Here is a 22436-nt window from a genome sequence, read left to right as displayed (position 1 = left end):
AAAGCTGGAGCGCTTCCCAATGGGGAATGCTTGACTTAAAAGGAAGGTTTTACTCTGTGGCCTGAAGGTCAACAAACTGGGGCTCTGTGGGAATGTATAAAATTTCTTAAAGGGGTTCTTCGGTCTTTGTTTTGCTGAAAGAAAATAAAAGAGCAAAAAGGGACAAGTTTTGAAAATTCAAAAAATGAAGGTGCAGTCCTAAAATCATCATGATTTTTATAAATGCAGCACTGGAGGCTATGAAAACACGCTCTGAGTACTAATGCAACACATATGCTCTTTGAGAAGGAAGGAAAAAGGCCAATGGCGCCTTTTGAACAAACCGTTTTCAAATATGCTCATTTTCAGAGGCAGTGCATGCAAATTGATGACCCATTCATTTGCTACTTATTTGGAAAATATTCACCTTAAATATTCTCATAAATATATGTCACAATTTAAAATGCCTTAGATGATATTAAGACTGATCAGTTTTTTAAAAGGTGTTTATGAAGCAAAGTTGTAAAGAATGATTTTGGGGGGGGTCACATCCTCAGTAATCTAAAATGGAATGTTTATCAATTTGAAAATCTCTGTTTTATAAATAATCATTTATTGTTACCTTTCTGGTAATATTTTCCCCCTAAAAGAATAAAGAACCAGATAGGAATCAAGATTTATATCCTTAAACTTTGTTATTTATAAGCATCATTCTGGGTTCCCACATGAATTTCAAGATGCATACTCAAATAACTTGTACTAAAACATAAAGAACTAGTAACTGGTTTGCCAGATCCACATCTTCTTTATTGCTTAAATAGAATCTGAATGTTGGTTCTGCATTAAGACAGCATGATCAAATGTAGGACATGAGAAATAGCAGCTTTGGCAGCAAGATTTAATTTACTGATTAATTAGCAGCCTCACTGACATTTCTACTTTGATTTCCAAAGTACAAGATTAGCTGTCCTCTGCACTCAGGCTCTCTGCAGTAAAATGGGCCAACAAACTTCCTGTGCCAAATTCACAGTAAATGAAGGACTACAGAGGGTCCTGCAAGCAGCTCATGACTTAAGATGCTAGATTTACTTCCAAAACATGGACATGTCATTAGAGACATAAATTTTTACCCACTTCTGTTGTTTTCTTTCCTACATTTGTTAATTTTGGCTTGGGAATTGCAAAGAGAGGAAGAAAGGTAAAATTATAAGAAAAAGGAGAAGGGAAGTGGAAAGAGGACAGTAGACCGAGTAGATGGAGGGACTAGATGGAATGAGAGATGATACACACGAGGAGGGCACCAGAGGATGGGGCCGCAGGAGTGGGGAGGGGCCAAGAGGAGGCTTGGAGAGCCAACACAACTCTGTCCTTGTGCCTACATCCTGTTCCTTCATCCCTCCTCTGGAACTCCTTTCCTAACACCACCCACGACCTTCTCCAGCCATTAGACCAGTCCCCGCAGTGGGCAATCCTGCAAAATGTGTGAGGGACTGTTCAGTCTGGGAGGGGCTCAGGGACCACCAGGGTGCAGAGAGAGGGGCACGAAGGCCTACCTGGAGGTGGGACTCGCCTGGTAGCAGAGCTTTCTGGCTGCACTGGGTGCTGGTTGTCTGAGTTGTGATGAGCTCACCTACCTTTGCCAGGGTCAGGCACTGTCTGTGAGGGAGGTAGCTGTTGAAGAAGAGGCTTCAGCTGTGTTCTCATTGCTTCAGAAAACTCATCTGGAGCTTCCTTCTGGGGAACTCAAAGTGAAAGTGTAAATCCGGGGAGTTCTCAGGTATGCAACTGTGTGGTTTAGTGGTTTCGTTTTGAGACTTTAGTTGAAGTCTTGGTTTTGCCAGCTGTGTGACCTTGAGCAAGTCCACTCAAAGGACCAATATTTGCACAAATCCAGGAGGCAAGATGTCTGATGGAGGAAATGATGGCTCTGGGCCTAATTTTAATGAACACATCTTTAGCGAGCTGGTCCAGGGGAGGGGTGTGAGGTGAGAGATGAGCAGGAGAAGAATCCGGAGATGCATGCCAATATCCACTGTTTAGGGCCTCCACACCATTTTGGCGAAACACACACACACATATGCACATACAAAGTACTACCACAGAAATCTGATCCAATACAATGGAAGGGCTGGGGGAGGGCCAGCAAGCTGGGGAGACCTCACAGAAGTAGCCTTCAAGTTGTGTCTTGAAGAATAATTAGGAGTTTGTTGGGTAGACAGAGAGGGAAGGGTTACAGCTTGTACAAAGGCTTTGCACACAAGTGTCACACGCCGCAGCCAGGCATAGCCCAGCGGCAGTCCACAATGGCCAGGGCCCCTTGAGGGAGACGACGTGTCGCTGGTGTGGAAATGCCGGTGGGGCTCCCTCCCCGCTACCCTGGAAGAAGCAGCACAGAGCTCCCCTGGAAGCTGCTGTGTGAATTTCAGTCCCTGGAAATCCCATGGAGGAAATAGACATGCTCCTTTCCTCATTTGGGAGTTTGGGTTATTAACACAGTTTTCCCAGAGACTCTAAGCCAGAAGTTCATGTTGGTTTTTATGTTCTTCCTTCCATGAAACTCAAAAGAGCCCATTAAAAGAAAGAAAATTAAGTCAGATGCCTATAGTGGATAGTCTTCTGAAGGAACTCTCCACCACAAAGCTATCTGAAATGGAATGTCATTTTTCTCTTGATTCTTTTACTGTGTCTGAATAACCAAGGCAATTTGATTCATTGTTTTAAAACAAAACCCAGCCAAGCCAGCTATGTGGCATTATGTAGCCCAAACCCCTCCCCACCTTCCCCAGTTTCTTTTCACTGAATTTCTCCCCTTTAGCTAGGTATTTGAACATCACAGTAAAGTCAGTTGGTGTTTGGTCTCCTTTGTTTTTCATAAGATGGAGTTTCCAGTGTATCAGCTATCTTATTTATGTAATGAAGGGAATCTGGAAAGTTCCTTCCAGGGCTTAGACTAATCTCTGGGACCATGTCCAGTTTTCTGTATGTCTACGTGCTGCACACATAGTGTGAGAGAGAAATTGATTTTGACCAACTGAGAAGTCTGACATTGTTGCAGGATCCCCCTCTCTGTCAATAGGAAGGCACAGGTGATTCAAGAGTGAGTTGTTTTCTACTCTTCCTGTCGATAGAAAGCTTTGTCTTTGATTTAGGGTTCGGTAGTTATACCCCCGGAAATGTGGTCCCCTCTGCCCTTCCTGAATGCCATCCTGATTCCTGAACAAGTGCTCATATTGGAGAAAAACACTTCGAGTTGGCCAAATTCTGTCCTAAGACTGAGCACAGCTTTCCAATTCCCTGCGTCCGGCCAAGGGCAGAATGAGGCCAGGGCCCAGTGTGTTTGATCCCTTAGCCAATATGACAGGCTATTTACAAACACGCAGAAGGGTTGACTTCGTTCCTCAGACCTCAGGCAGAACTCTGGTTTCAGGACTGCAGCCTGGTGGAACTCCTAGGGACCAAAAGAAGAGGGAGATGAAATAGGTGAAAAAAGTGACTGGTTTTCAAGGCATATGGCATGTAGTTTTTCAGAGGCTTTAAATTCTTAATTTGCACCTCTCTTGTTACTATCGCTATAGTAGCCAGTGGCACTTCTTTTGTTTTGACATCTGACATTATTTTACGCTTTTGCTCTTCCTTTCATTTCACACAACGGCATTTTAATTTTAAAAGAAAAGTGCATCCGGAACCAGTCCTACGGCTTTCAGACTAGCTGTCTGGCGTCCAGTCGCGCTCAACAGATGTTTGTTGAATGAATAAACGAATGAGTGAAATGATTCTCTTGAAAAAGTTCCAAGAATCTTTACTTTCAGCAAAGTTTTCGGCACCCTCACCCGCCCAAGTATCCTTTATGGATTTCAGAGATAAACTGGCAAAGTTAGACTTTTTGGAGAAACTCCACCAAAAAGCTGTCTGAAAGAGAATGTTCATTTTCCTTTTGATTCTAATACTGGGCTTGAATAACAAGCGCAATTCCACTCAAAGACTGAAAAGCAAAGGGACCCGGATCCTCCGCAGGTCCCCCGGCCAGGGATCGGCTCCGAGCTGGACAGGTTAAGGGCGCAGGGCTCGGGTCAGGGAGACCAGGACCGGGAGATGGGCCTGGCGCTTGTGTCCCGCCCTGGGTCTCGTGCCGGCGCCTGAACGCGGCGCCGACTCCGGGCTGGAGGGACACAGGGGCCGGCGGGTCCCCAGGGCGGGCGCGAGGGCCCCGCGCAGGTGCCGGGCCTCGCGCGGGGTGCGACGGGGGTGCGCGGGGCCTGGGAGACCCGAGAGAGACGTTATTGTTACACTGTAACGAGTCTGATTAACATGCTCCTGACACTTTCTCTTAGTTTCTCGGGCTCCTAGCAACAGCGCACAAAGGCGCGGGATTGTCCCGGGCTCCGCGGGGACACGGGGCAGCCTTTGATCTGCTACCAATACAGCGGGGCAGCGCGACAGGCTCGCAGGCTCCGGGCGGCCCGCGGTCCCGGCCCACTGGGCGCCCCAGCCCCGTCTGCCCGACGGCCGCAGCTCCGGGAGCGGCCAACGCGCGGGACGGGGCCGCGGGTCTCCGCGTGGGTGCGCCCTCGGCCTCGGGCCTCGGGCAGCTCGGGCGGCCGGGCGCGGACCTGGCAGGTCCCGGCCCCGCGCGCGCACATCCTTCCGACGGGGCGCGCGGCTCCCGAGCTCGCCCGCCCTTACCGTCGCAAGAAACAAACAGTAAAACCGAGCGGGTCACGTACAATTCCAGAAAACAAAAATAAAAAAAATAAAAAAGACGGAAGCAAGCGATAAACAAACCCCAAAAGATTTCATAAAACATTAAAAAAAATTAAAAATTCTTCAGGCTGCAGCCCGTTTTGCTGTTAACTGGGCTCGATCGGCAGCAAACCACCAAAAGCCACTAACGATGAATTCGGTTCCTTCCTACACATCACTTTCTTTACGTTGTGGGCAATTCTTACTGATTCGGAAGGATATATGCTGCCAAATAATTGATGAAATGTAAACAAACCGCCACCACCATAACCCGTCACAGAAGAGCATAAAGCCGCCGGTCCCACCGCGCAAGCTTCCAGGTACTAAGCTAGGTATTTGAAAGTAATGTATTTTCCATTTTGTTCGTTCTCTTAACCCCCTACCCTACCCCGATTTACAATGAAGCGCGGAAAGAAAGACTAAGGTTTTAACATTGAAATTTTGAGCTCTGCTAATTACTTTCGCCCTACGTAGCAATGTGAAAACCTTGCGGGAGGAGGGTCTCCGGGCCGGGAGGGCAGCGTTCCCGAGCCTGGGGCACAAGCTTTACCGTTACAGACCAGTTCGGTGACCCTCGGCAGCATTAATATGCACAAGATCCTGCTGTTAATCTCAGAACCCGTTTTGTATCATCCATTGCCCACCAAGTACTAGAGGTAAAAATAAAAATCAAAACGGAAGACATTTAGCTTTCCAAAAGAAACAGAAACCATAAAAGCAGAATGCCCTTCAAATAAAGAAGCAAATATTATCTCCTCCTCTTAAGACATCATTAGAAAATTCACCATCCCTACTGAAGGTCAGTTGCCCGACCTCCCGCAGAACTATTAGGGGCTGGGGTGTTCATGATAGTAACACGCAATATTTTAGAAGAGGGGAGAAAAAAACCTATATGGTTAGTTCCGTTAACCCAGCAAAGTATGCCAGGCAACGAGTTACTTTCAAATTCAAATTGGAGGAACCAGGTCTTCATTCTTGAAGTTACTTTTCCCAGTCAGTCCTTGGAGGAGAGGGCAGCCAGCGGCTCAATGCTTGTAAACCTGAAGGGAACTGCACTCAGATGCCGGGGAACTTCCCAACTTGTGCTCAGGGACAGTGCCTGACTGGAGTTCCCCCTCACCATTTCAATAAAACATGATTGTATTGATATAATCCTCTATACATTAAAATGAGGTTGTCACAGATTGTCATTAAGACCTCAGTAAAACAATGAAGACATTATTGGGCACCCCCCCTCAGGCAACGTATTAGGGAATAAAACAATCTACACCACGCGGGTCCTATTGAGATTAATGAAAAAATTATGCAAAAAAATCTCAATTTCATTTTCCCGTGACGGGGCTTTGCATACATACAGTCAGTCTTGCCTTACACCTGATGATTTATTAAACTAATCTACAGTGATCACCACTGATGTTCTCAACTCAATCTTGTCCTGCCTCATTTTCTAAGTAATTGTTTCTCATTAGTTCTGATAATGTTTTAATAGTGTTACCCATAATTTAGTCCCCAAGAATTAATAACAGGGGGGTAATATGGCAAAGCAGCTTGTGATGAGCTACACAAAATATAAACAGGTATGGTTTTTAATTAATCAGATTACTGCAAGTTTCTCTTCTTGTAGCCAGTCCATTCCTAGCTCGGAGGAATCCCCGGGTTGGGCATTGTCACATACTAAGTGGTCTCAGCTAACCGAGCCCTCCCTCCCTGAATTACCTTCAACCACCTGGGGCACCAAAGAGATGTGGGTGGGAAAATAGTGAGGAAACCTCTGGCCTCCCAATATCTCCTTGTCTTGGGGTTTTGTTCTTCAAGGAATGAGGCACAACACGTTTCTGACCCTGACTAAAGCCTCTCTAGGTCCCTCATTTGGATCTGTGCTCAGAGAGCTGGAACTCTGTCTAGATTTTGGCTCCAGTGGGGCCCAGTGTCATGATCCTACCATAACTGGGACTACAGGGTTATAAGGAAGATGATAAATCTGGCACTTAGGGAGACTTAAACAGCAAGGTGGTACTGTTGGAACGAAGTGTGGTTTGAGATAAAGGGTGTGGTGCCCAGTCCAACATGGTTGGGGACCTAGGAACCCAGGCCCCGCCAGCCCGTTGGTGATGGGGGAGGGGGAGAAACAGCCCGGTCCGGGCCCAGGGGGCCGCCTGGAGACCTTGCTGAGAGGGCTGCTCTTCCCGAGACCATGTGTCTTTGTCCTGGCATCTGGGGTCCCTCAGAGGGGATGCCTGGCTCTCAGTGAGCCCCAGGCTCTAGGAGGTCCACCGGTAGGGCTTGGGAATTGCCTAGGTAATTCGGGGGGAGACTAGAATGTCTCCCTTTCATGCTGTCAAAGCCTGAGGGAATTATCTGGGGCGACACGTGAGGCCGGGTGGGAGCGGCTGAGGTGAAGTGGGGGCTGCCTGTAGGGAAGTATGAAGAAAGGCTTTTATTACCTTCTTTTAAGACAGGCCGTGCCCACGCTAACACCCTGAGGGTGTTATATTACTGGTCAGAATGAGAGGGTGCCTCCCTCTGCCTTCTGAGTAGTCCTGTGTCTCTGTGTTCCGAGCAGCAGGGTCCTGCTGCGTGGGCACCTGTGGTCCCGGTTTACCCTGTGCACACCGACTACCAGCCTAGGCGGGCACAGCTGCATAATGGGTTGGGGGATGGCTTTTCCTGTAACTGCTGCCCACTGCCACTGTCCGCAGTCCTGAAGCCCAATTTGGCTGGAGGCCAGTCATCTCCCAAGTCGGTTGAGATACCATCTTCCTCCTTCCAGCTGCTGAGTGAGGATGAGGCTGGCTCCTACCTTCCTTTCCAGCTAACTCTGGAGCAGCACCGGGTGACAGTGCTCTCAAGGGGTTGGAGAGGGTTGCACCGAGGAGGGAGGCGCGATGCCCAGGGTAGACAGGACTCCAGCCAAGTACATCCTATCTTTGGTTAAGAGCTGTCTCCTCAGATCCCATGTTTGGGAAGGTGAGTTGGTGTCTCAAGCACGTGTTTCCCAGAACCACCCAGCCTGGGTCAGGTTTCTTTGTGTGCCCCCTTCTTGCTCTGCACTGGGTGGCGGGAGCTGCATGACGGTGTGTGGGCCTCTCCCACTTTGCTTGGTTCCGTGGTGCCTTTCCTTGTATATAACCTTCAGCCCTACTCCCCTCACAGGCTTCCTGGACGAACTGGAAGAAGTAGGGGAAAGCTGACCCCTGGTTGGGGCGCACGGTAGGGGCCACGTAGGAAATAAACAAAAAGGACATAGGAGGAGGTGAAAAATGAAAATAAAAAACAACTGTTTTCTATTTACAAATTTAAATAAACAGAACAGCCTTCCCCGCGGTGTTTGTCTAAGAGCAGCAGCCTTGCTACTGTGTAGGTCATGGAAAGGCTGGTGTAGAGTTTAAAACTTCCCATTCTGTTAATTTCTTAAAGAACAGTCGTCCAGAGTCTCCACACAAAAGCTCATGATTTAATGAGGAGCAGAAACAAAATCTCTGATTGTTGGTGTTTCAAATTTCATTGGCGTCCTCTGGCAAACACAAGTTGATCCTTCGCAGCTTCAATACCCTTTAGCCTTCAATATAAGAGCACATGCTGAATAGGGAAGAATGGCTGGTTGTTATGTTTATTTACCCTTACTACAAGCTGGGTTAACCTCTTCAAAACAGCTTTACTAAGCCCGTTAACCACACCACCCATATGACCTGTAGCAGCATCTCTAATGTGATGCAAATCTCGCAGGGGACCATATGCACCAGCTCTGAGGCATTGTGTCCTCTTAGAGGCTACACATTTATTGCTGAGGGGGCCCTGTCCTGGCCATACATTTACAGGGGGAAATGGCCTCAATGGCAAACAGTTAAACAGGGAAATAAAGGGAGAGAATGGATGGTCTTGTGTTTCTGCACATTTATTTTTTAATTGCTGGTAACTGTTGACCCAAAGCATTCGCCCAGAATGAGGGCTTTCATAGTCATCACTTGGCAGTTCAAGGATAGGGATGACTCATTTTGAGGGGTGGAGGTTAACAGTAATCAGTTTTGAAGATTTATTTTTAGAAGATATGTATATAAAACAGTAAGGTACTTAGTCAACTTTTCTGCCATCTCTGTTGTTTTATCAGATTACTAGTGAAATAAACACCAACACTTTATTTAGTTATTATTTTTTAAAGGGTTAGCCTTTCTTAAAAGTATTTATGCTGTCAAGTGAACAAATGAACAATGTGGGTAACATCTAACATGAATGGGGTGAAGGGAGTACACATATTCAGGAAAGATCTGTTACATTAAAGACCTAACTTCCCCTCACAGCCCATCTCTTCCCACTATTTTATCTCCTTATGAAATTAAAAGTCCATACTTATAACATTCATGAACAATAAAATCATAAGCTTGGAACCAAAAAGAAGAAAGTTCATTTTTAGAGGAATAACTGAGCAGTGAGATAACCCACCCCCGCCCCCGCCAAAAAAAATTGTGATTACCATGAACTCTAAATGGAGAAAAGCTCCAATCTGGCATACTAACAAGTTGCCTTGAGTATTATGGTTTGTCTTTAAGAAACCCACTGTATATGTTCGGCCCACCTGATGAGAGCTTCATTTAACAGATCATTTTTCCTTGATGGATGTGGCAAGCGTAACAATGTTCTGGGCCTGCTTCAGTAATGGCATGTCGATCATACTCCCTCGGAAAGTAAAGGCTCCCTGGAAGACAGAGAATACAAACTTCCTGAAAGAATGCTCGGAAATTACAGGCTTCCTTTCTGCACACACTTGTACAACAAGAACATTTTAGATTCCACCTGAATTGTACTGACTTTCCTACCCAACTTTCGAGAAAAGCCAAAGTAAATTACAGGGGAAAGGTTTCTTTTTAGCGCCTAAAGAGGGGGCAAAAACCTGCAGCATTTTAATGGAGAGGAAAAACATCAGACACAAAGTACTGGAAACTGTTCATTTAATTCTTGCAATGAAGCAGAAAACAACAGTGGAAGGAAAATGTAAATATTTCCTTATATAGGTTTTGAAATATTGCATAGAATTGTGAAAACAGTAATATGCTCTGGAAACTGACTATTGTTTGAAAAAATAATTGTCTAATCCAGTTAATGGAAAAGTGCTTCCTTCTTGGTGTAACATAATTGAGGGTAACACCATCATGTGATGAGAAAATGTGAGGTAGGATTATACTGAGTAAAAAGAGATCCCTCTGTTGGTACACACTTGCAGAAGAGGATTAAAATGACAGGGAACATGACTGTAACAAAGAAATCATAAGCTTGTTGAATGGTGAGACTGGAATGAACCTGAAATCTCCTGGTTTATTCCCATTTTACAGATTCACTTTTTTCTAACCTTCTGCAAATACTTACGGAATGTGTCATGTGATCTCAGTCCTGTTTTAGATGAGGAAACTGAGGCCCAGAGTGGTGAAGGGATTTTCTAAGATCACTTCACTAGAAAAAGTTATAGCTGGGGTTAATACTTTGGTCTCAGAACCTCAAGCCTTCATTAGAGACCCCCCCCCATTAAGATGACAAGGTAGTTTCTTCAGTGCCTCAGAAAAAGAAGAATTAAGTGGACAGAGGAAGTATGCCCAGAATCTGAAGTTAATGTCTGGTCATTCATGTTCTCTTAATCGCTTCTTTTTGCTGTTTGCAATCAAAGCTCTTCTTAATTCTCCTTCTTTCTACCTGTTGGTAGGGATGCTGGTGTGAGTGCAGAGCAAGTGGTCTTCTGAGACCTGCAGGGGGACTGGAGCAATCATAATCCCTGCTGACAGTCGAGCTGTGCATATTGCTGCCCCTTTCTGGGTTGCACGAGTACCGCCTCCTCAACAGTCAGTGCTGTCTTGATTCAGAACTTCTTTCCTGGGCTCTCTGGAAACCCTCATCTCTCACATAATGTAGAGCTATACACAGGATAGAGGTTTAAAAAACTGGCAGGGAATCCTTCACAGTGACTTTGAAATTTATTTTTTAATCAAGAGAGATTTAAAAGTCATTCGGATTAGAGTCCTCACCAGTCCCTAACCTTCTCAGCCTCAGAGTGGTATCTGATTCGTGTGAATACTTGCATGGCCTAAAATCCTGTACCATTATGTCATTTTCCAACCCTCCCACTTTCACTATTTATACTCCCAGACTGGTCTTTGCCTAATTTCATTCAGCCTAGAGCTAATTTTGGCCATCTCGGTGACCGTGATGAATTTTATGAATTTGGTTAGAAGTTCTCAGGATAGTCTGTGGGTTAGCATGACATGTGACATCAGGGCGTGGGGCTCACGCTGTTTTACAAGGCAATAGTCTAGTTTTCTTATTGGAGTAAATGATGAAGACCAAAGGCCTCCTGGTTATCTGCTCACCAAGTGGATTACGGCCCTGTAAACCAGCACGTCTGTCCTGCTAAAGCCTGAATAATAGGCTGGAGAGATGACATTAGCATAGATGCACATGAAATCAAAACGATGCACAAAGAATCAGGATGATGGCTCTGGGTCTACTCCATGTTTCCTGAATCTGCTTTGGAGTCTACACGCACATCTAAAATGCAAAATATTTTATGTAGTTTTTCAACACAGGGAGATCATTCCCTTCTTTTATGGTGGCAGATTTTGCTTGACTGCGTGAGGCTTAAACTGGAAAACAAAAGTTTAACATTTTTGTTCTTTGTTTCCTTCATCTCTGCAGATTGAAGAGTTTAGTGTTAAACAGACTTCCTAATACGAATATCCTCCTGCTCTCACATATCAACCTAGAACACGGTTGGTTTTTTTTAACATCTGGATCTACATGTGAAATGTGAACAGTCTGCTGGTCAGGATTTGGAAAGATCCAAATTGTCAAAAGCTACTTGGATTTGCAGCGAGGGTTTGAAGCATTCCGTAATGGATGATCATAGATAAGTTTCAGTTTCACAGCTCAGTGCATTCCTGAGAAATTGGTGTACTATTTTGAAGAGGGAACTTCCATCAGCTTGAAGATTCAGACTATTATTTGGTTTAAAATGCCTTCAAAGAGTGACTCATTCATGGTTAAAAACCTTAACAACCATGACTACAACAATAATAATAGCTATAATTTCTTGAGCAGTTGCTAGCCCCAGGGCTGTGCCTGGCTCTTGACATGATTTATTTCATGTAATGCTCATAACAACACTGTGAGGTAGATACTATGACCTAACCCCATTAGCAAATTGTTTTTCTTTTTCTTTTCAATTATGGTAAAAACACATAACATAAATCCACATTCTTAATCATTTTTCAGTGTACAGGTCTGTTATGTTAAGTAGATTCACACTGTTGTGCAACAGATCTCCAGAACTTTTTCATCTTGCAAAAGTGAAACTTGGTACCCATTAGACAACTGCTCCCCCTTCCCCCTCCTCCACCCCCTGGCAGCCACCCTTCTGCTTTCTGTTTCTATGGGTATGTATCCATCTACATTTTATAACTGAGGAAACTGAGGCACAACGAAACTAGTATGAATCTGCCCTGTAGCTAGTAAGTACAGAACTGGACTGACTGACTGACTGACTGACTGAATCAATCAATCAAACACCTGTCCCCCAACCCCACTACCCTCACCGAAAAAAAAAAAAAAAAGAACTGGGGTTAAAACCTAGCTCTGTTTGATCCAAAGAGTGTGCTCCAGGCTTAGGATCCAGGGTTTTTTTTTGTTGTTATCAATTGTTCTCTGAGTGGGTTGCTTGGCCACCTGAATGAGACTCATATGATGGGGAGGTGGCTTGTTAAAATTCACATTCTTGGGCTCCATCCTATAAGGTTTCATGCAGAAGGCCTAGGGGTTGGCCAGGAACCCTCTGATGTTTCTAATGCACATTCAAGTTTGAGAAGCTCTGTACTTTAGCTCTCCTGGGTAGAAACGTTTAGGCCAGCTTTGATATGGGTACTCTATCCTTGCCCTCAAGGAGCCTACAGTTTGCTGATAGAGACAGGGAAGAAAAGAAACTGGTACCATAAAAAGCAACAAGAATTAGAGGAAAAGCCAGTGTGATGAGCATGGAGATGTCCAAGGCCTGAAAAGTTTGCTCTTCTTGCCAATTAGGACCATGTTTGCCAGTTTCCACTGTTCACTCAGAAGTGATGCTGTGTACCTACTGCATGTCATACACTTCCTGCGAGAGCTGTCATGGAGCTCTGTACACATGGGCTTTTATTTAGCAATTACCTATTGAGTTATTTGTTGTAATAAATCACTAGTCAGCCACTTTGGCACATTACAATACACACCCATGGCTTCAGCCTCCTGGAAGTGAAGAGGACTATCACCTTAGCATAGGTGTTATCTGCACAGGAAGGAAAACAATTAATATTGGGCTGTAGTTTTTCTAACATCTGGGTCATTGCCAGGTGGTAAGATAGGTATTGAAATAACATGAACTCTATCAGACCGTGAAGTTCTTCATGGGGGAGAATCTTATGATCTGATGGCAAAAGTATTGGTGATGACGACAATAATAATCACATTTATGGGAAATATTCATATATTTTGCGTTTCTGGCACTTTTTTTCCCTCTAGAGTACTAAAAGAGTAATTTTCTAGAATCCATAAATGATCTTATTCTTTCCCTACTCATTATGTTTTCAAATAACTTCTTTGGGCATTCAGGGAGTTCTCTCTAGCACATTCCCATGATGGCGTTGCTTTGTCAGAATTAATGATATTTGAGCACAGCTGTTATAGTTCTTCTTTTTCAGAGTGACACTCTCTTCCTTTATGATGCTAAAGTCCTATGCCCATAAGTTATTTACCTAACTACAGTTCCCAGGGAATTCCTAAAACTTTTGGTCAGTTTTGGCCACTATGAAATTTGTCTTCAAGACCTTGCTGTGCCCTCTTCTTGCTAAGATCTCTCAGGCCCAGCCATGACCTCCTGTGAAACAGCTCTTCCTTATCACAAAGTTAGTTGCTCCTTAATGCCCCTCAAAGTGGGGGAAATGCTGCTCTCACAGAGACACTCTGACAGGCACCATTTCATTCTTCTTTCTCTCCCATTTTTCAACCTATCACACTTGGAGAATCCTTGGACAGGACCTAGGTCCCCTCACAATTCAGTTAAGGGGCAAGGATGCAAGTTTGGTTGCCAGGCATCCAAAGCCCAGTGGGGAGGCTGCCCGGCTCCCAGGCTGGCTAGCAGAGAGGTCTCACTGAGAGAGTGCTGGGACACCTGCAGGGGAGTTGCATCTTCTTAATTGGGACCATGATGTTATTTTTCTAAAATACTAGATAAGATCATCCATTTGCTTAAAACTAGTCAGTTGGCCAACACTTGTTGAGCCTCCAGTAGGACACAGTGACTGACCTCAACAAATGTGATGTTGGGGTGGGGTCAGGTTAACTCATGCAAAGACTTAGTTAAATGCAAGCAAGTCTATCTGTAAGGGTGCTTAAGGAATGAGGAGCCACAGAGAGAGCCATCAAAATAGGGTGGTTTGGCCAGGGAAGGGCTCTGAGGAACAGGTACTTTTAAAGCCAGCTTTAGGTCAGAGATGCCAAATGAAGGTCAAGAGAGGGGCAAGGGAAATGAAGCAGCACATTGAGATGTGAGAGTGGCGTTGGCCTTCTGTGTTCTGCAAGAGCCCCCTGTGCCTCTGGTCACCAGTGACTCAGCAGGTCAAGTAAAATGAAGGACCACAGTATGAGACAGTGGATTTGTCTATTGACGAAGGGGTTTCTCTAGTGCCTGAAGAAAGGGAACCTAATCTAACCTCAGTTAAAGCAATCTGGAAGAGAGACAACAGACTTCCCTTATGACAAAGCACACAAGACTTAGTTTCTGCTTGATGCAGCCAGCCTGGAACCCACAGGACCCTCTGTTCTTGCTGCCTGCCCTGGTGGACCCGAGACTCACTCATTGTTGGACCCTGAAGGGAGGAAGTTGAACCACCTGTTTCCTTTTCTTTATTCTGGGTAATTTTCCTCTATCCTGGGATCCAACAGTCTGATTTACAGATAAAAAAACTGTGGTTCAGTATTAATTCATCTTTTCAGAGGAACTTATGAGTAGGACAGGACTAGAATTTAAGGTTTTTCACCTCAAATCTCAAACTCTTCCCACTAATCAGTGTACCCAAAAGTATGGCTGGTAACCATGGTAACTAAGATTATAGAAAAAACTTAAAATAAAAATTTTAGTATACTTTATATTTAAAATTTTTATTTTGATATCATTTATAAAAATAACTATCATGTCTAAATTTTTATTTCAGATATAATATTACTTAAAAATAAGACTGAAAAAATTAATGATATATAGGTAAGGTCCAGATAAGCAAATATGTGAAAATGCGTTTTTAATAATTGACTTAGAAACAACTGAAATATAATGTGCTTCCATCCTGAGTATCCACCTGAAAGCTCTTACTATAATTATTATTATGGCAGAAATACCAAAGGATATTTGCAGTGAGAAAAAAATTCAGTAATAATTATGTGAATGACATTTTAAGTCCTTAAAAAACCCAAAGCATTTGTAAGAAGGATTAAAGGAGGTGACATTTGATCCTTGCATGAGCTTCTGAATATCAGTAACCCTTTGTTTTACGAATAAACATTTAAAAAACTGCCATTGAGAGTAAAAGAATATTACCGAGGACTTGGGAAATAGAGAACATGTTTTCCTAACACTAAATTGTAGTGATAACTTGATAGGTGTTTTAATAATATTTTGAATTAAAATTCAACAGTCATTTACTCCTCTGGCCAGAGAATCTTCAGATGCTAATGTATCTCTATTTGAAATTTCTAAAAGTTCAACTGAAGTCATGCAACACGGACAAAAATTTACATTGGGCTAATCTGTCATGACTGCTAGCACTGAAATTCTGACAGGTGACATTCCACGGCTTTTGATGGGGAAGCCCTTTAAATGATTCATAAGAATTTAACAGTTGGAGTATGTGAAGGGGGTTTGTGCCCGATTGCGGAATGCAGTGACAAGCTGGGCTGCTGCCTCAGAGGGGTGTCGGGTGCTGGGGATTCTGCATCGTAGGCAGCCTGTCGGACTGATTTTCCAAGTTCTGAAAGGTGGGAAAGCCTGGAGAAGCTCCCTCTTTGCCCCTCCCATTCTTGACTTTCCTCTGTAGCTTTCTGGCTTTAAACAAGAGCAAAGAAGCACGCACGGAGAATGCGATGGAGGGCCCGGCGTGCCCCCAGTGCAGTCACACCTGCCAGGTCCGTGCTGCTTGGGAGGATGCGGGGATCATCTGTCCAAGTGGCTCCCTGTGACTTTCCACCAAACAGAAACAGGCAACTCCCTGGGATGAGCACATTCTGAGATCAAATTCAGGCGCTTGCGGCCAAACCAAACAGTGCACAAAGATGCACAGAGAGGAAGGGGCTTACTTCTCTGGGTCCTCCCGCTTGAGGGGCTTTCATGCAGCGGTTAGGGATATGGGCTTTCGGGTCAGCTCGACTTAAATTTGAATCTAGGCTCTGCCTTTGCCTGGCTGTGTGTGATCCAGGACAAAGAGTGTTACTTTTCCAAGCCTCAGTGTCTTCATCTGTAAAATGGGGATGACAATACCACCCTTGTAGAGTTGTTTGTAAGAATTAAGTAAAATAACGTATGTCACGTAACAGGCTCTCAGTGCATGGGAGCTACAACTGCTACTAGCACTACCATTACTGTCACCACTGCTGTGACCATGTCCCCAGCGAGGCTGCTGCCACTACCATTACCAGGGTGATCACCTCTATCTGACGGCTGTTACCAGCACCACCACGACCAATGCCGCATGGCTGCTATCACAGAAAGGGCCAGTGAGAAGCAGAGCGTTTGGATTACGACAGGATTCTAGGATTCCAGAGAAGCTTTAAGGGGTCTGCGAAACATCAGCATTCGTGAAGATGTAATGAGCAGAGGCTGATTCACGCCTAACGCTGCCTGTCCCCTCTAAACAAACCCTTGTAAATCACAGACTGAATCGTCCTTTTAAGAAATAAGTCTCAGGTGCTATGTATATATGACACAGCATCAGTATTTGAAGACAAATACATTTAAAAGAATTAAAAAACTCAGAATATCAGCTGGAGGAGATGCTAATCACATGCAGGTAGCCTGAAGTTAGGAGCATGGCTTACGCTGGAGGCAGTTGTGAAACAGGATAGTTTTTAGCAGACGGTGAGCAGGAAGAGTACGAGCAAAGACAAACGGCCTGATGAGTTAGTGAAAAGGAGGAAGATCTTTGGAATGTGGAAAGTGAGTGGGTGTAAAATGAAGAGACATCATTAACATTTTGCTTTTTAAGAAGGAAGCATGCAGTCATTTAGCTTTAGCTCTACACAGAAAATAGAACCTGTTAGACACTAGGAGGATTAATCTGGGACCTTACCAACAGTTTTAGGAAGCCGGAGGAGCAAAGAAGGAGCAGTGGAAGGTTTGGAAGATGAATTTGGCAGGGAAGGTGGAGGTGGCTGAACAGTAGGGAGGAGAGCTGAGGTGAATGTTTGGGTCAATTATCTTAATATGTGACCAGTCCTGAGATGTCTACTTGCCCAGATGGAGGGTCTCAGTGGACCAGAGCCATCCTTACTTCACAAACAGATAGAGGAAACCAAAGGTGCCTTCTGTTTTTAAAATTCTTCTCAGAGCCCACTAAATGTAGCCAACAAGATTCACCTTTTGAAATATTCAGGCAAAATAACCAGACAGGAATAGACAAGTTTTTATTTTAACTATCTTTTGATAAGGAAATCTGGAAAAATCAGGCCAAGTATGCCAAATAGGAAGCTAGCTACCTACTGAGGTGAAACAATTGGATTTAGAAGCATATTGTAATCCAACAGAGTTTCCACATTTGCTAGCAAATTAGACATTGTGCTTAATTTTCTGTTTTTTAATAGCTTTACTGATGTATAATTTTCATACCATAACATTCACCCATTGTTAAATGTATATAATTCGTTGACTTTACTAATTACATGGAATTCTGCAACTATCACCTCACGCTCACATTTTTTTGAGACTGGAAATCTTATTTGAAAATATTTTATTTTTAACACTGAGATAAATGTGTAAAATCTGTATCTAATTTAGAACGCTTTATGTCAAATTTAAGCTGATATTGCTTATGAGAACAGCAGAGAATGAAGGCCATTTTATAGCAGCTTAACAGCTAAGATCAATAATGCTAAACTTCTATTTTATAAGCTGTCGGCTAATTCTTTCTTTGGAAAATACATCTAAATGAACTACTGTTAACTTGAAGGCACTTTAAACTTTAAAACATTTACTAAGATACAACTGATGAACAATAATCAATGAAATAATTGGTGAAATTTTTTTCTTTCAACTATTCTAGAAGGGAACAAAAGGCCAGTAGCATATATATTGTTAAAAAGTAAAACGAATAATTTCTTTTTAGCACTGTCAGAAATTTAGAAACTAGGTAGTTAAATAGTATTTACTAAATGTACACTGTCTACCTATTTCCGTCCAAGATGCTGCAGGGAGATATGTGATGGAGAGTGAGAAATTCTCCCAGTTTTTTTTTTTTTATGGAGGTCCACTAACCTAAAATGGAACGAATACAGAATTCTAGAAACTCTTGATTTTTTTCAGTAAAGTAAAACTGAATTTGCCTGCTTTTAATATAAAAAAGAATTACAAAATTCTTTAATAAGTACCACAGAAAAATTAGAATGTTCTGAACTTCTCTATTATAATCAGCTAAAGGACAGAAGGCAAGGGATAGTGGTGGGGTGTGGAGATGATGTGGTGAGAAAGGAAGAGAGATGTAAAGAAAAAGAGGAAACAGAAAAGAATCCATGGAAAGGAGAATGGGGAAGGAACACAAGCAGACCCATACCTCCTAAGACAGAGAAATACCGGAAGAGAAAAAGAGGGAGGAAGATGTCCAAGGAGTAAAACCATTCCTTCATGGCCCTTATTTGGCTCTTGCTATTAAAGGCACTGAAAGGCATTGTGTTTTTGTGCAACCACCGGTGTAACTGAGAATAGGACTTCAGGAAGCTTCCTTTGAGTGAGATGAAACCGAGCTCGGAGCCAGATATGGCCTCTGTGCCAAAGACTCCCACTCCGGCTCTGAGAGTTTCCAACCTACCTTGGGAGACTGAATTACTAATAAAGCAGAATGGGGTTTGCAGCGATCAGAGCCGAGAAGTCTTTCTGGGGCAGTATGGGTGGACAAGCACAGGACAGAACTGAGAAGGAGGGAGTGACATGGGGAATAATAGCTCAGAAGGTTGGGAAGGTACAAGGATACTCTGTGCTCTTTCCTTCCTCATCAGTTTCTGCTCATGCTAAAAAAAAAAGTATATTACTAAGAAAAAGATACTAATCTGAACTAATCAAATTCACATTTTTGTTTGAATAATTTCAAGGCTCTACCTAGGTTTTTTTTTTTTTTTTTTTGGTCATTAGCATGGAGATTCTTGTGACTGAATTGAAACCACATTGCAACTAACTATGTTCATATCTTTCTTTATAAAGTGAGCTCTGAATTCTGGTTGGGGTCTATCACCATCTTGGCTGTGAGTGACCTTGAGTAACTTCCAAACTCTTGTTGGGTCTCAGTGTATTTTTTTAAGTTGTAAACTGAAAGAATGTAACTAGAACATTTCTGAGATTTCATCCAACTAACAGAATTACATTTTTTAAACTGAAATTGAGCAAAAAAAAAAATTGAAAAATATAAATCAGAATAGAACTTTGATGAAAATATCCTTAAGAATGTTATAAATTAAAGAAGCAAACAATTTTTAAAATTCTCAGATTTAACCTACATACAAAATCTCTTCTCTAATACTAAACCAGCCACTTGCCACTAAAACTATGTGAAATAAGATACCATCAACACTAAAATTATACTGCCTTGCTCTAAATGTTTAGGAATCTGCAATTTGTTATTGATCAAATCAACCTTAAAATCATCATTGGCAGACTCAACTTTTCTAAGAATTTGACTTTTTAAAGTCAAAATTAAGGCATATAGTTCTAAAAATTTTTAATGAACAAGAACATAAAGGGAGAATGCAAGAACTAAGCATCTCAAAAGTAGATAGATATCCCTTTATCTTTCATTTTCACTGGCAATCATTCAGTTTTGATTTTAGTATTTCTGCTTACAAAAATAAAGGGGGCAAGGCTGTGGGTGGTGGGATGCATGAGTGTGGGAGGGGACACTGTTGTCTATTAGTGGAATCAACCCTTTCCTGTGACAAAGACAACAACCAAATCTTTCGATGGTTTATTTGATCTGCGTGAAAAAGTGGCAGTGGGATTTCTGGCACTTGAATAAGCGGAAACAATATTTTTGGCTAGAAAGACTTCTGAGTTCTCTAGGGGAGCCTTCTAGAAGGCCATCTGGACCAAACAGTATTTCTTTTGTAAATCCCTGCATTTGGAAACACAAACGAAAAGGTGTGTGAGCCACAATCACATACCTATGAAAATAATTTGCTTTCAGTATTGGAGAGGGGCTATTATTCTTTGTAGTTTTCTAGATGAAAAGACTTACATGAGTAAAAAACCTTTTACTTCCTTTTTTCTTTCTTTATTAAGATGTAAGTTCCCAATTTATATTCCTGTAGAGGATTTGCTTATTAATGTAAACATATTAATCTGCATTATTGCTCTCACTTGAGTGACGTTAGAATGCTTTGGTTATGTGTTGTTTACAGTTGTTATGCCAGAAGTGACTGCATTTTTGACCTTTATAATTACTATTTAAACCTGGATTTTAAAGGTGGACGCTTTCCCTTCCTTGGTTTTTAACCAGTTTGTGAAGCTATAATGAACAAAATATATTGAAGAAGTTAAGTAAAATCTTTCTACAACCAAATAAAGCATTTACAGATTTAATATGAATAAAATAGAGTGCCTGGAATGCTGAAAACAAAGCCAAGACATATCTGTAGCCAGACATTGCAGAAATATGAATATTCCAGCAAAGTACCTTTAAAAATCCAGCTCATATAATATGCATGTTGCCACTTGTAATATATTTTACTATTCTTTCATATTTTTCTGTTAGAGCCTCTATTTAAGAAAAAATGGTAAATTCTTAAATTAGTATTTCCTAGGATTATCAACCATTTTAAAAAAGCAACTATTTCCTTTAGCTGTCATTTTTGCCCAAAAGGTAATGCATCTGGCACTGAGTTTATGGTATAGACTTGAAAAAATACACAGTTATCATACATATATCAATGTATACATAGTATGTGTTATATACTTATTTATATACAAATTATAGTTTCTGTTGATATCAACTAATACTAACTAATTATTTGCTTGAGATGGTTTCATTTCAATTATCTAATTTTTATATTGTATACACCTCTTAGTTGATTAAAAAAAGAACTGTTAAAATCATATTTTAAAATGAGCAATACTAAATTCAGTTCTAAATGGAAAATTTTCAAATATTAGAATCACCATTGTTATGAAAAAAATGAAATCAAAAATGAAATTAACTTTTAAGAAAACCCTTTACAAATTTAAAACAAATCATATGGAAGTGATTTATCCTGGCTAAAGTATCTTACCAAACAATTTAAAGCTAAAATAATTAATGACATGCAGGTTATATCTCAAAATATATTTTTCTGGAAGGACGGAAGGAGGAGTCAAGTTTGATTAATATTGCAGATATATACCTAACAACTGATGTCAGTTAAATTAGAAATATATTACCTTATGGGAATTAAAATAGGAGCATAGAGAATGCAGAGTGTTTAATTTTTTCCTAACAGATTTTAATGAGGCCCTAATATCTCTGTAGCCCTGATTCTTATTGTGGGGATTTCTGTACCAGATAAAATTCTTCAGCCTGAGAAAAACTTTGGTTTCTTGAAGCAAAGCAGTCACAAATATCATTGCCTGCCAAACGGTGACAGATTATATGAGCAGGTTATCATTTTAAAATGTAAAGTAATTTTCACCCAACATTAGACTAAGGGCATCAAACTTTATTTCCTTAGAACTACTAATTAATACAAGACAAAACAATTTCCTGTGATACTAAATACTGAACCCCAATAATTTATCTACTCGTGATCTGCATATTCTCATGAATTTTGTTATCTGGAGGGGACAGAAAAAAGGCAGAACTTTTATTTTTGAATAATAATAATAATAATTATTACTACTACTGTAGAAAATACAAGTGACCCAGCATTAACTGTGAACTTCAGCTATACCTTTTTGTCTTAGGGCAGAATATAATTTAAGATGGGAGCAGGAAGTAGAGAAAAGCAAGGATACATAATTTTGCCTTCTTAGGTCATTTCTACTTAAAAGCATCACTTGCATGAAATTTTCATCAGAGGGGGACAAAAGGTCTTTGAGAAATTTATAAGTATCTCACTAGGACACAAACCATCAGTTTCCCATCATTGAGGAAGTCACCTGTGCTTTGGACAAAGCATCCGAGGGTTTATGTTTTCATCAGTGATTCACATTTGAAATAAAACAGATTAGATGTTTGTTGGAAGCAATACTTTATACAACTGAGCAACCTATTTATACTAAATCTTTACAAACAGAACCTACATTATTTAAACCCCAAGACCCCTCAAGACCCAGAGTCACCTACCTGCAGACCCAATTTTTGTGACCAGCCAATTTATAGGCAGAGTGAAAGAAACATGCGAACTGGATAAAACAACCATATGTCCCCACTGGAAGCCCCATTACTTGAATCATTTAAACCTTGCTGGACAAAGCACCAGGAGAATTTGCT

At 42.0% G+C, this 22436-nt stretch overlaps 1 protein-coding gene across 3 annotated transcripts in view; it reads right to left on the bottom strand.

Annotated features, from left to right (window-relative positions):
- Nucleotides 1–685: 685 nt before the first annotated feature.
- CLYBL (citramalyl-CoA lyase) overlaps nt 686–22436 on the bottom strand; it is a 206800-nt gene continuing 185049 nt past the window's right edge. The window contains exons 8-9 of one of the 3 annotated variants that reach the window (XM_015242699.3): nt 9293–9412; nt 686–3427 (exon numbers count right to left, since the gene is read on the bottom strand). In XM_015242699.3, the coding sequence (XP_015098185.1) occupies nt 9317–9412 (96 nt within the window). In that variant the 3' untranslated portion in view covers nt 686–3427; nt 9293–9316. Of the gene's footprint in view, nt 3428–8151; nt 9413–22436 lie in introns of those variants that run through there. The other 2 variants (XM_015242700.3, XM_072976488.1) reach the window with 2 other exon arrangements.

Source organism: Vicugna pacos, chromosome 14 (genome assembly GCF_048564905.1).
Source record: "Vicugna pacos chromosome 14, VicPac4, whole genome shotgun sequence".
Lineage (NCBI taxonomy): Eukaryota > Metazoa > Chordata > Mammalia > Artiodactyla > Camelidae > Vicugna > Vicugna pacos.
This window is presented reverse-complemented; position numbering and strand designations above follow the sequence as displayed.